The sequence below is a fragment of the Trifolium pratense genome, linkage group LG7 (genome assembly GCF_020283565.1).
Source record: "Trifolium pratense cultivar HEN17-A07 linkage group LG7, ARS_RC_1.1, whole genome shotgun sequence".
NCBI classification, from domain to species: domain Eukaryota; kingdom Viridiplantae; phylum Streptophyta; class Magnoliopsida; order Fabales; family Fabaceae; genus Trifolium; species Trifolium pratense.
Genome location: NC_060065.1, coordinates 17,957,539 through 17,969,964, shown reverse-complemented (window position 1 = coordinate 17,969,964; position 12,426 = coordinate 17,957,539). Strand labels below are relative to the sequence as shown.

Genomic DNA, 12,426 nt, shown 5'->3' with positions numbered 1-12,426 from the left:
CCCACACACACCCACTCACCCAAGAAATTAATATGAGTTCCGTCCAAGTCCTCTCTTCCGCTCCAATTCATGCACTAAATCACAATCTTTGTGACTCAACTTATCATACAATCAATCTAACACCATGGGATCTACAATTCCTCCCATATGGATACAATCAAAAGGGTCTTCTTTATCACCACTCTTCCGAGTTAGATACAACAAACCAAATCCAACACCTTAAACACTCTCTTTCCAATACTCTTGATTTTTTTCCACCACTCACAAGTCGTCTCAAAATAACGGAACATGAAGATAACACGATCTCATGTTGCATTGTTTGCAACAACGAAGGCGCACTCTTTGTTCATGCCGTAGCAAAAAGTATTAGTGTTGCCGGTATTCTTGGATCCACTTATCATCTTCCTATTATCCCTTCATTTTTTGCACTTAACGGAGTTAAAAACTACGAAGGGACATCACAACCATTACTTGCAGTTCAAGTAACAGAATTAATTGATGGCATCTTCATTGCCTTCACAATCAACCATGCCATTGTTGATGGTAAGTCATTTTGGCATTTCATTAATTCATGGTCTGAAATCTCGAGAGGTTGTCTTAAAATATCTAAACTTCCAATATTTGAACGTTGGTTTCCTAAAGGTATTGAATGTCCAATTCGATTTCCTTTCACAATAGATCTACTTAACAATCACTCTAATGATGAAGCAAAAATCAATCTACCATACAGATTATTTCATTTCAAAAAGGAGAATATCATAAAACTAAAATTCAAAGCCAATTTAGAGGCCGGCACAAAGAACGTATCTTCTTTACAAGCACTTCTCACGCACATTTGGCACTCTATTATACGTTCCAAGAAAATTGACTCACAAGAAAAAGTGAATTTTATGCTGGATATAGGCGTTAGACATAGGTTAGTTCCTCCATTGCAAGAGGATTATTTTGGTAATGCTGTGATAGAGTGTGTGGTTACCATGCAAGCTGGTGAGTTGTTAGAAGACATTGGGCTTGGTAAAGGTTCTTGGGAGATGAACAAGATGATTGCGTTGTACTCTGATGAGAAATTGAAAAATCACTATGAGAATTGGTTGATTAAACCGAGTTTTTTTACCCTTAGTGTCGCGAATAATAATTCAACCGTGATTGCTAATTCACCTTTGTTTGATGTTTATGGTAATGATTTTGGTTGGGGAATACCTGTGGGGGTGCGAAGTGGGGGTTCGAATAAAAAAAATGGAAAGATTGTTGTGTATGCAGGTGTAGAAGAAGGAAGTATAGACCTCGAAGTGTGTCTTCCTTATGAAATTTTAGAGGCAATTGGAAATGATTCTGAGTTTATGGAGGTTGTGTCCAATTAATGTGGTTTTGATCCTTTGGTTTGTATTTATGGAGTATTTTTGTTGCCTATGTTAAGAAGGTTTCATTTTTAATTTGGATTATTTTTAATAAATAATAGAATTATTATTTATAACAGCAAATATGTATAAGAGCAAGAATCCTGTAGGCTGTGGCCGTTTGAAGAAATATCATTCGTTTTGATTTGTCACTCACTTACTGTGCCTCTCTTATGTTTTTGAGTATTTAAGGGACATGCCTTAAACTGAAATAAGAATTTCTCATTATAAATTATGTTATTTTTTAAAATTTTAATGTAACATTTTATTTCATATGGCGGATAGGTAGAAGATGTATACCAACATGCGTTAGACTTCGTGATAGAGGATTTAATTGTAGTATTGATTGTGTATTATGTAATGTTCATGATGAAGACAACAAACATTTGTTCTTTACTTGTCCGAGTAGTTTGAATATTTAGAGTACGAGTACAATTTTCTGTGTTGTTTCTGCTATCACCAGTGCCTCGTATGCTAGTTTACTTAATTTTCCATTAGTTACTTTGTCTCATAGATAAGGAGTCATCCATATTTGCTTGCTTGTATACTTTGGAGTATATGGAAACTAAGGAATAATAAATTGTGGAATAATATAATTGATGATCAAAACTTTGTATATACGAGAGCTATCACTTTACTGTAGGATGAAAACCATACTTCATGAAAGCTATAGGAGATTTTATTCCTTCAAATCAGAAATGCCTTAGCAAATTATAAAATAGACCAAGCCTACCACATGACGTTTTAAATGTAATATAGATGCTTCCTTCTCATCTCAATAAAATAAAGTGGAAATTGGCATATGCATTAGATACGAGTTTGGAGCCTTTCTTTTGGCTAGGTATGACTAATTTATTCCTGTGTGCGGTTCATATTGGAGAAGCTCTTGGCTTACTTTCTCCTCTTACTTGGGCTCATGAGTTAAACTTTTTGGATTGGTTGATTTTGAGCTCGATTCGAAGAAAGTACTTCATCTAGTCCTAATTATAAGAAACTATTCAACTTTTTAGATACATTCAAAATTTAATGTATCTAGACAATAATATAAACTAGATACATCAAACTTTCAATGTATCTAAAAAGTAAATCTCTTCTTATAATTAGAACCGGGGGAGTAGTAGACAGGTTTCATGCACGTACACATGATGCTACTGAATTCGGTGATATAATAACACATTATAAGAGTCTTTTTTCCCAATTTTATAATAATTCTCGTGTTGAGTTTGTTAAGCGACAAACAAATGAGGTTGCTCATAGTTTAGCTAAGGCGGTCACATATTTCAGCTAGTCCCCAAATTTTGGTTGATATACCATATTACACATTCTAATTAATGAAATGCTATAAGCATATTTACGTCAAAAATTAATAAGAAATCATCCCATAAAAACAGTGTGCATCATAATATAATATACTAATTGAAATAAAGTAAATATATCCATGCACATTTAAATTTTTTATTTTATATATTAATTTGTTTTTGTTGAAATCAAATAAATGATAATATTTTTTTAAGTTATAATTCAATCGCTTATCCTTATATATTAAGGGTAACAATCGATGATGTTGGTAAAAATTTCATAGGTGCAATTGTTATCACGGGAAAAAGATGCTAAGGACTAAACTCTGATAAAGAGAATGAATTTAGTGTCAAATTATCTCAGATTACCTTTAATGTTTATGAGAAAATAATAATGGTTAATTTAACATCAATGTTAATCAAGAGACTAAATAGTTTGAGGACTTTTAGGTTAAAAAAATTTAGTATAAAAACTAAATATGGTGAATTTGTTTAAGGTTTAAAAAATAATTTTGTTTTAAAAATTTACTTATTTTTTTTATTTTCATCAACAGTATTCGATTATATGATAGTTTGAGTACCTTTAATTAATTTTAATGATTTTATTTTGGTGAACAGTTATTATTATTTTTCTTTTTGCAATGATGAACCGTTAATTTTAATGATTTTTTATTTTTATTTTTATCAAAAGTTAATTTTAATGATTGGATGTTTACTACTAATAATAATAATACAGAAAGAAATGGGGTGTCCACATAATCGATAATCGATATCTCCCGTCGTTGTGGTGGTTACAAGAGTAAGACGACTGACCATTTCCGTACCTTCTCCCCACCCAACTCAATTGTCATGCTGTCTGCCTCACTGCTTCAACCTGGTTTGTTTGTTTCTTCTTCACTTTCTTTCTAATTATTGAGTTCTATATAATTCACTGTTTTTCGTAGCTTTTTTTTGTGTGCGTGGGAATTATGCAGATTCAGAATTCACACATGTGGTTAATCACTATGGTTTCAGGTTTTTCAATTACAAATAGACTTAACAATCAAGGTTAATCGCTTATAAATTTGTGATTAAGTACGTTTATGAACTACTGAGCCTTAAATATTTAATAAGTTTTGTAGGCTAAATTATACTACTTTAGGTTTCACTTTGGTCCTTCTAAGTCTTTTGTTTCATTTTAGTCCCTTTTAAGTTACAAAACATTATATCATTTGGTCCTTTAAGTTATTAATGTCAGACAATTTGCTTAAGTTACAAAATTTAGACAATTTAGTCCTCTTATTACTCTTAATATTTGTAATTTAAAGGACCAGAGTGTTTCAAAATTCATAACTTAAAAAGACTAAGATGAAACGAAAAAACTTAGGGAACAAATTATTTAACCTTCGTAATTTAAGGGACCAAAGTGAAAGAAAAGAAAACAAATTAAGGACTAAAGTGGAACCTAAAAAATTTACGTAGAGACAAAAAATAGTATAGTTTAGCAAATCCGAATTGATGTTCAAATAACATTTCTATTTTTTCTTGGCAAGTGATAATGTTAGTCTTAAGGATTTGAAACTTGTTTAGTGTTTTTTTTTATCAATATGGTTTTAGATCTTCATTTAGCTCATTCACATACATTGAGCTGAGCTATGTTAAAAAGTATTGCTTATTTTATGAAGCACTGACACAAACACAGATACCAGACACGACACCGACATTGACACGTCGACACTGATAAAAATTTGTGAAAATGACATAATTCAATGTAATCATAAGTGTCGCTGTCGGACACCGATGCGTGTCCGACACCGGGACACATCTAATCCGAGCAGTGTTTGTATATCCATATGATGTCATAAGATTAGTTAATCACCAAGTTCTAAATTATTATTATACTGTACTGGCAGAAAGTATGGAGGCAGCAGAAGTGGCAGCAGAAGCGGCACCAGTTCCCTCGGAGTCATTCAAGGACCAGATTTCCAAATACAAAACCATGATGACTGCAGCATACAAAAGCAAACCAATTCCTTATTGGATACTTCTTATTCTTGGAATCATTGCAATGGTAGTGGCATTTCCTGCTTCCAGCATTCTATCTCGTGTTTATTACGAAAACGGCGGACAGAGCAAGTGGATCATATCTTGGGTAGCTGTTGCCGGATGGCCTTTAATTGCCGTAATACTGTTTCCTACATACTTCATTACTAAAACCTTTCCTACTCCTCTCAACTTAAAACTGTTTCTGTCTTACATTATTTTGGGTTTTCTAAGTGCTGCTGATAACCTAATGTATGCTTATGCCTATGCTTACCTACCTGCGTCGACTGCTGCTCTTGTCGCATCATCATCCCTTGTGTTTTCAGCACTTTTTGGATACATTCTCGTAAAAAACCGAATGAATGCTTCTATAATAAATGCCCTTTTTGTCATAACTGCTGGATTGACCATCATTGCTTTGGATTCAAGTTCAGACAGATATGATAATATTACCGACAAACAATACATCATGGGATTAGTATGGGATGTTTTAGCTTCTGCTCTTCACGGCCTTATTTTCGCCCTCTCCGAGCTGATTTTCGTCAAGTTACTCGGAAGACGATCGTTCATCGTTGTTTTAGAGCAGCAAATCATGGTTTCATTATTTGCATTTCTGTTTACCAGTTTAGGGACATTTGTAAGTGGTGATTTTCAAGCAATGACATCCGAGGCTACTAGTTTCAAAGGCGGTAAAAGTGCTTATTATCAAGTTCTAGTTTGGAGTGCAGTAACATTTCAGTTGGGGGTTTTAGGAGCAACTGCTGTAATTTTCTTGGCTTCAACTGTTCTAGCTGGTGTACTCAATGCAATTAGAACACCAATAACAAGCATTGCAGCTGTTATACTGTTGCATGATCCAATGAGTGGCTTCAAGATCCTCTCTCTGGTGATTACCTTTTGGGGGTTTGGCTCATATATTTATGGAAGTTCAATGGACGATAATCAATCATAAGAATTAGTCTCTACATTGGTTTGCCTCCATTCATATTCGCTTCTAAAGTTCTAAGGTAATACTATGAGACAACATTTGAGTTGTTTGTATATTAAATGTGTATATTAATTTTAATTCTCTTTCTCAAAATTGAGAATGTATCTTAGGCTATGTTTGGATTGATAGAATATGATGAAGTGAAATAGAACGGAACGGCATAAAATTAGATGCCATTGTTTAGAATTTTTAAAACTGGACTGAGTGGTATGGAATAAGATGGAATCCATCCCACACCATTCTTTCCTCTTATTTTTCATTCCATCCAATTTGGAGGCTAATCAATGAAATGAAACATATAAATTAAATAGTTACTATTTTGCGTTTTACTTCTTTTTTTATTACGTTTTATTATTTCTTCTCTGTGTTTTTCACTTATGCTTCCTCGTTCATCTTGGCCAACAAAGGTATGCACAACACATGTATCAGTTTGAAAGTGGCAGAAGACAAATCTTTCACTGTAATAATTTTCTATTTCTAATTTTTAGGCACAGTTTAACAAAAATAATTATCATCCACATTCCACCATGTACAACATGTTTTTGGCTTATGGTGTTTGAGTTGCATAATATCCAAATATAAATTTAATTTATATGCGTAAATTTTCTTTACACATGCATTTAATAAAATAATGCCATGTATATTTTTGTTGAGATATATCTTAAAAACTAACTTATAACAATGTTCCTATGGTGTGATTAGATTGGATGCTTGTGTAGTATAGCAATTAATCTCCTCAAATAGATATATATAGTTAGGATCCGTTGACACCATGTGTCAAAATTTTGTTTGACACCAAATCTAAACCATGTATTATATTTAATTAATCAATCGGCTTATAATTAATCTGTGATTCTCATATTTTCTTTCAACCGCATCCTATTATTTATTTTTTGATCATTGAAAAATTCCAGTCGAGAGAAACATAATGGTTGTGCGATACTATAATTTTTTTAGTCTCTATTACAACTCAATATTTTGTCTGCATTTCCATCATATGGATCTTTGTTCATGAAATCAATTTATGCAAAATTTATAAAATTAAAACAATCCCAATTGGAGAGGAAGCAGTGAAATCATAAGTTAGGTGTGGAATTTAGGAAGCGGTGAATCATAATATAGGGATTGATTTTATATGTGAAATTTAGGTGTGACAATTGAGTTTATGAAATCACAAGGTTTATTGTTAAAGGAGAATGTTAACTTGTGCCCTTAAGGGCACATGTTAAGAAGATATATATGGAAAAAATTTATTGAACTTGTGGTATATTCAATTATCTAAACATTAAATTCTATGTATCATTAAATGCTATATTTCTATTTTTAGGTAGCTTAACATGTGCCCTTAGGGCACAAGTTAACATGACCCATTGTTAAATCATCATTCTCCCTTGGTGTTTTAATTCTCGAATTTAAACCCTAAAAAATATAAAATGGGGAAGAGGATGTAATTAAAAGATCAAAGAACAAATTAGATCTGAAACAATGAAATTAAGTGGTACACTGGTGAGAGAGACAGAGAGACTTTTTTCTCGCCTATATATAGGGTAAAGGTGGTTCAATCTAACCATGAAATTAAGTGGTACACTGGTGAGAGAGACCTGATAGAGCTCTCATCCAAGAAGCCATCTCAAAATAAATTTATAATTTGGTGTTCTTATTTTCATTTTTGTGTTAATCTTTACTGTGACAATATAAAAAAACAATAACTTTATATAAAAGAAAAAGCAGAGTAACTTTACTGTGACAAAGCAGCAAATCGTGAACCTCACGAAGCAAAGAGGAAGAACTTTCTTCAACATTTTTAAAAACAGAAGTGCTATATATCGTAAACAGAATTGATCGCGAAAATCACCAATGTGTTTTATTAGAGTAGAGGCAGATTAAAATCATTTTCAATTGCATCCTATTATGTGTGAATTAAATTAACCCTTATGTTGGTGTAATGGTGTTTGAATCTTTTAAAAAATCTGTCGTTTCGTTTTATGAAGATGCAGACTAACAGCAGCATGCTTACTTAAAATCTTTATAACATGAAACTAAAGCAAGACTACAAGAAAGTTTAATCCCCATAAATAGCACCGCAAATTCCCCAATAAAACCACCGCCACAAGGGTTAATTGCGCAACAAATTCAACAGTGGCGAATAGGTTTTTTTTTTTTTTTTTTTTTTTGATAAGCAACAGTGGCGAATAGGTGGTTTAGCGTGAACATGACTGTGATTGAGCCGATGGTGTATTGCAGTTGAATGGCATTCAACACCGACAGATTGGTATTGTTGCAGTTGGAAGGTAGAGATGTTGATGTAAACTGAAATGGAGATTTCCAAGATAAGAAAGATGAGAGGAGAAAAGAGTAAAAGGAAGAAGAGGAAAGATTTTTAAGTCAGATTGCCATTTGCTATGCTACATCATATTTGCGTTGTTTGGCGACATTAAGCATTTCTCTTAAAAATAATCCATTATATAAATCAAGGGCAATGTTAACTCATGATAAAGAATAAAATAGGTGGGACCAACCATCATTTATTACTCTTTAAACCCTAAATGCACATGATAAAGAGTAATTCTCGAATTTAAACCCTAAATGCACATGATAAAGGGCAATGTTAACTTTCCATCTTTCTTGTGTTTTTTCTCCGACTTGCCGTTAGGGTTGGGAATAGGCCAGGCGGCCTACAGGGGCCTTCGGCCTGGCCTGTATAAGCCTGGCCTGGTTATTAAAAATGTCAGGCTTAGGCTTTGAAAACGGCCTGTTTACATAAATAGGTCAGGCTTAGGCTTCTAAAAAGGCCTACGAAGCCTGATAGGCCGGCCTGTTTATAATAATTATTATTTATATAATATTATTATTTATATCTTATAAAAAAATATTATTTATATAAACATTATTAGCTTTTAATTGTTGCGACTTTTTGTAATCGTATTTGTTATTTTATTAGTTTTTAATTATTGTGTTAATCATATTATTAGCTTTTTCTTAATGTTGTAGAAATTATAAAAATTTAAATGTGAACTTTTTAAGGCCTGTTTAGCATATTTAAAAAAACTATATAGAGTAGCTTTAATGTAACACAGGCTTTTAAACAGGCTACAAGGCCAGGCTTTTAAAAGGCTCAGGCCAGGCCAAAAAAAAATAACATTTGATAGGCCATAGGCCAGGCTCAGGCCTGAAAAAAAATCGTAGGCCAGGCTCAGGCCTGTCAAGGTCTGGCCTGTCAAGGTCTGGCCTGTTCCCAACCTTACTTGCCGTCGTCGTTCCCTTTTCTCAGTTTGAAATTGAAGAGTTTTGGATTGAAATTGAAGACTGATTGTAACCAATTTTAAAGTTGGAAAGCTTCAGGGTAATAGAAAAAGAAGATGAAATATTATATGTTTCTTCAATTTCATATATGATAATAAAAAGGAAATGCTTCAGATATATTTTTTTTTTCATATATGAAGAAACATGATATTGATAGAAAGAAAGAGAATTTGACGAGGTGGTGACAGATCTGAATTCTCAAGTGGGTGTAGGACAATTTTGTCTTTAAATTTTATGTGAGACATACTTTATGATACTGCTTATTTCAAAGTAAAATAAATGGGATCTACTGTCATTTATTACTCCTTAACATGTGCCCTATATGCACATGTTAACAGCACCCTATAATCAAAACTTTCAATTTCATAGGTTGACAATCAATGATCAATAATGTCCAAAGTGAAGATTGAAAACTCTTTACTGGAAATTCAATGTAGGAAAATATAATCTAAATAACTAAAGCAGCATTTCATGTTCAAACTTAGAAGATATTAAGTAGCTAAAACAAACTTAGGAGATATTAAGTAGCTAAAACCAAAATTTTTGGCATAAACCGGCATCAGAACTTCTCTCCAAGTAACACTGGCTTTGGCTTACAAATCAAGGTGCAACTACAATGCGTCCAGCAACTTGGTCGAGATCCCGCCTGCCACTGGATGTAATTTTCCTGCCACTGATATTTAAAGACATTTTAGATGAATCATTCAAATGTGTGATACAAAGATAGTAATATGATGATGCAGAATAGAAAAACAATAGCCTAGGATCAATAACTTCACAAGCATAGCAATATAATAATGAGTACACTATTCACTTCTAACCAATATTGCCAATTCCATGATATAAAAAAATAGTAAAATAGCTAATCAATTTCCGAAGAATCATTGACTCATCTAAGGCTAATATTGACCAAAATTTTAGATCAGGGACAAATTAGATTTGCAATCGTTGATATTAAGAAATAGAGGTCATGAAAACATCAAAATCTTTCAGGTTAATCAAGTTCAATTTTTTTTTTGAAGCTTGCAACAGACAATATTGTATGGTATATAAATTATAAGCTCAAGTAGATATAGGGTCAGTTTGGCCTGATTTATTCTGAGTTCTCTTCTACTAGTAGTTGAATAAAAAATTAGCCTACGCTTTATGTATTAAAACTAGATATTAGGACCTTCTCAAAAAGTAGTGGAGTTGAGAGAAGATTTTCAAACAGTGCTAGACCAATGATAATCATGTCTGACACATGTCTGACACAACACCGACAAATATGATTACATTCAATTATGTCATTTTGTCAAAATTATAATTGGTGTCGTATTAGTGTGTGTGGTGTCCGGTGTATGCATATGTGCTTCATAGGATAATTTATCTATTGTTTATTATTTAACTCAAATTCTAAAATTTTATTAAAGAGATATCTTTATTAAGCTAAAAAGTAACAATAATTACCAATAAACTCTACTTTATTTTCCTTGTAAAAAAACCTATACTTAATTTCTAAACTCTAATTCTAAAGTAGCTTTTAATAACAAAACAAGCCAGACAAAACAAAGTCAAGTAAGGAAAAAAGAGCTTTACCCCTTGGTGTCCATTTCGATGAGGTTCAAGTTCTGCAACTGTTGAAGAATGTGACGAGCAATAGCACCACTACTCTTGCAAAAATGGGGAGGACGACTTCCATTCCTCTGGCTCCCACCATAAATCCTCTGAAATGCACCAACACCAAGACCCCCTCTAATGTAGATCTTCCTAGCCATTGAAGCTGAAATCAAGATCGAATTGAGCACAAAAGTTAACTCATTGCAAAATTACCAAAGCAACGAAGTATCCAACAAAGATCACAATAGGAGTGTCATGTTTAAGAACAATCATGAAGCAAGCTTGCGAGAGAAAAAAATCTCACCAGCTCTAATGTAATACCAATCGGAATCATAGGGAGCCAATTCTTTGAATTTTGCAGTTTTCACAATATCAGTCCATTCAGGCAGCTCCATCTATTTAGAACCAAAAAAGCGAAAATTAAAATAGAGACGAAACAAATCATGAAAATGTTAAATAAATAAACAGAACCAAATATTCGCAAGTAGTCAGCCACATTTAAATTGTCCGATCAACATCTAACAGTCCAGATTTCAATGCAGATTGTGATTTTTTATGTTAAATCTAAAATACTGAGCTTGAAATCTGAACCATAATCGTGCGGGCCAAATGTGGGTGACTGACTACCTGAAGTCACAGGGTTTTCACAACTGAACAGGCCGGCTTTTCCGAATCCACATATCAAACAACTAATCCAACTCCGAAAGTCATGAAACAATTGTATGTTTGGACCAACTTATTAAGAATAAAAATTTCTTACATATCTAACAAAAAAAATTCTATGACCAAATAACATGTTTTTTCATATATTTCCAGAGGATAAAAAAACATTTTTAAAAGCTCTATTAGCATGTTGATTATTTCCTTGAAATCAACTAATCAAAAACTGCATTAAACCTATAACACTAGTTGAAGATAATAAACACAAATCTTCGCATCCAACAATAATGAATTAATTAATTTATTTAATCTTTTGTTGCACACACATGACTCAAACTAGTTGATAACAGAATCATGAAAACAATAATTAAATAGATATTCACATTAGCAATTTAAGTAATTATATGTAACCATTTGACTCACACACAACACACAACAATTTACTTTAAACCCAACTAAAAAAAATAAAAATTCATGAAAAAGGGTGAAAAGCATAAAACATTAAGAACCCATTTCACATAAAACAGAAAAATTGATGGGTTTCAAATAAATTTAAAATCTTTGCAGAAAAGAAAATCAGACCTTGCCAGATCGCTTGAGATGAGCGGAGTAAGCCTTGACAAATTCATGAGGCGAAACATCCTTGACGGTTCTTGAAGTTGCCATGGCTGAATCTGATTATTGTTTGGTAATCGAAAATGGTAAAGCTTTCGCCGCTAGAGAGAGAGAGAGAGAGTGAACAAACGAACACAATACCTAACTAGGGTTTCAGTTTCAAATGCTATTTTCTATAAATAAAGTTCATTATAATTAATTAATTAATAATTTAATTTAATAATTGATAATATTTTTGGGCCCTTTTATTTTTATAAGTAAAGTAATATGATTTCTCTTCCGACACCTCATGATTCTTTTTAACCCCCAATATTTCAATTTTGCTCTTGCGGAAAAACTCGGTTCGTAGAAACCGAATTTTTTCTACTGCAAATTCAGAGAAAAAATCGGTTTCTAGAAACTGAAATTTTTTTTCAAGGCAAAAAAATTTTGGTTTCTAAAAATCGAATTTTTTTGCAAGGACACAATTGAAAATTCAAGACATATAAAAGAAACACGCGGTAGGAAGAGAAAACATCAAGTAATATAATCGATTGGGTACTGT

The 12,426-nt window shown here is 32.6% G+C and overlaps 3 protein-coding genes across 4 annotated transcripts; 2 read left to right on the top strand and 1 right to left on the bottom strand.

Annotated features, from left to right (window-relative positions):
• The first annotated feature begins 4 nt into the window (after positions 1-4).
• Positions 5-1,598, top strand: LOC123894571 (protein ENHANCED PSEUDOMONAS SUSCEPTIBILITY 1-like). The gene has a single exon (XM_045944600.1). The coding sequence runs from the start codon at positions 33-35 to the stop codon at positions 1,359-1,361; it is 1,329 nt and encodes a 442-aa protein (XP_045800556.1). The 5' UTR covers positions 5-32; the 3' UTR covers positions 1,362-1,598.
• A 1,811-nt stretch (positions 1,599-3,409) lies between these two features.
• On the top strand, positions 3,410-6,034 carry LOC123894570 (probable purine permease 5). 2 transcript variants are annotated; one of them, XM_045944598.1, is made up of 3 exons: positions 3,435-3,572; positions 3,710-3,742; positions 4,588-6,034. In XM_045944598.1, the coding sequence occupies exons 1-3, from the start codon at positions 3,545-3,547 to the stop codon at positions 5,667-5,669; spliced, it is 1,143 nt and encodes a 380-aa protein (XP_045800554.1). In that variant the 5' UTR covers positions 3,435-3,544; the 3' UTR covers positions 5,670-6,034. The 2 variants fall into 2 exon arrangements, with proteins under 2 accessions (XP_045800555.1, XP_045800554.1); XM_045944599.1 differs by lacking the exon at positions 3,710-3,742 and having other exon boundaries at positions 3,410-3,572.
• A 3,317-nt stretch (positions 6,035-9,351) lies between these two features.
• LOC123894569 (40S ribosomal protein S19-3-like) lies at positions 9,352-12,033 on the bottom strand. Its single transcript, XM_045944597.1, has 4 exons — positions 11,850-12,033; positions 10,912-11,002; positions 10,587-10,770; positions 9,352-9,681 (listed from the first exon to the last, which is right to left on the bottom strand). Exons 1-4 carry the CDS (start codon positions 11,931-11,933, stop codon positions 9,609-9,611), a joined length of 432 nt encoding a protein of 143 aa, XP_045800553.1. The 5' UTR covers positions 11,934-12,033; the 3' UTR covers positions 9,352-9,608.
• Between the last annotated feature and the right edge of the window lie 393 nt (positions 12,034-12,426).

Bases quoted from the DNA above. Each gene is read 5' to 3' on its own strand.
- LOC123894569 (XM_045944597.1), bottom strand. From the start codon at position 11,933: ATGGCAACTTCAAGAACCGTCAAGGATGTTTCGCCTCATGAATTTGTC. The intron at 11,003-11,849 runs GTCTGATTTTCT...GGTTCTAAATAG, and splicing joins ATCTCAAGCGATCTGGCAAG to ATGGAGCTGCCTGAATGGAC. The intron at 10,771-10,911 runs GTGAGATTTTTT...TCTTGATTTCAG, and splicing joins TTGGTATTACATTAGAGCTG to CTTCAATGGCTAGGAAGATC.
- LOC123894571 (XM_045944600.1), top strand. From the start codon at position 33: ATGAGTTCCGTCCAAGTCCTCTCTTCCGCTCCAATTCATGCACTAAAT.
- LOC123894570 (XM_045944598.1), top strand. From the start codon at position 3,545: ATGCTGTCTGCCTCACTGCTTCAACCTG. The intron at 3,573-3,709 runs GTTTGTTTGTTT...CTATGGTTTCAG, and splicing joins TGCCTCACTGCTTCAACCTG to GTTTTTCAATTACAAATAGA. The intron at 3,743-4,587 runs GTTAATCGCTTA...CTGTACTGGCAG, and splicing joins AAATAGACTTAACAATCAAG to AAAGTATGGAGGCAGCAGAA.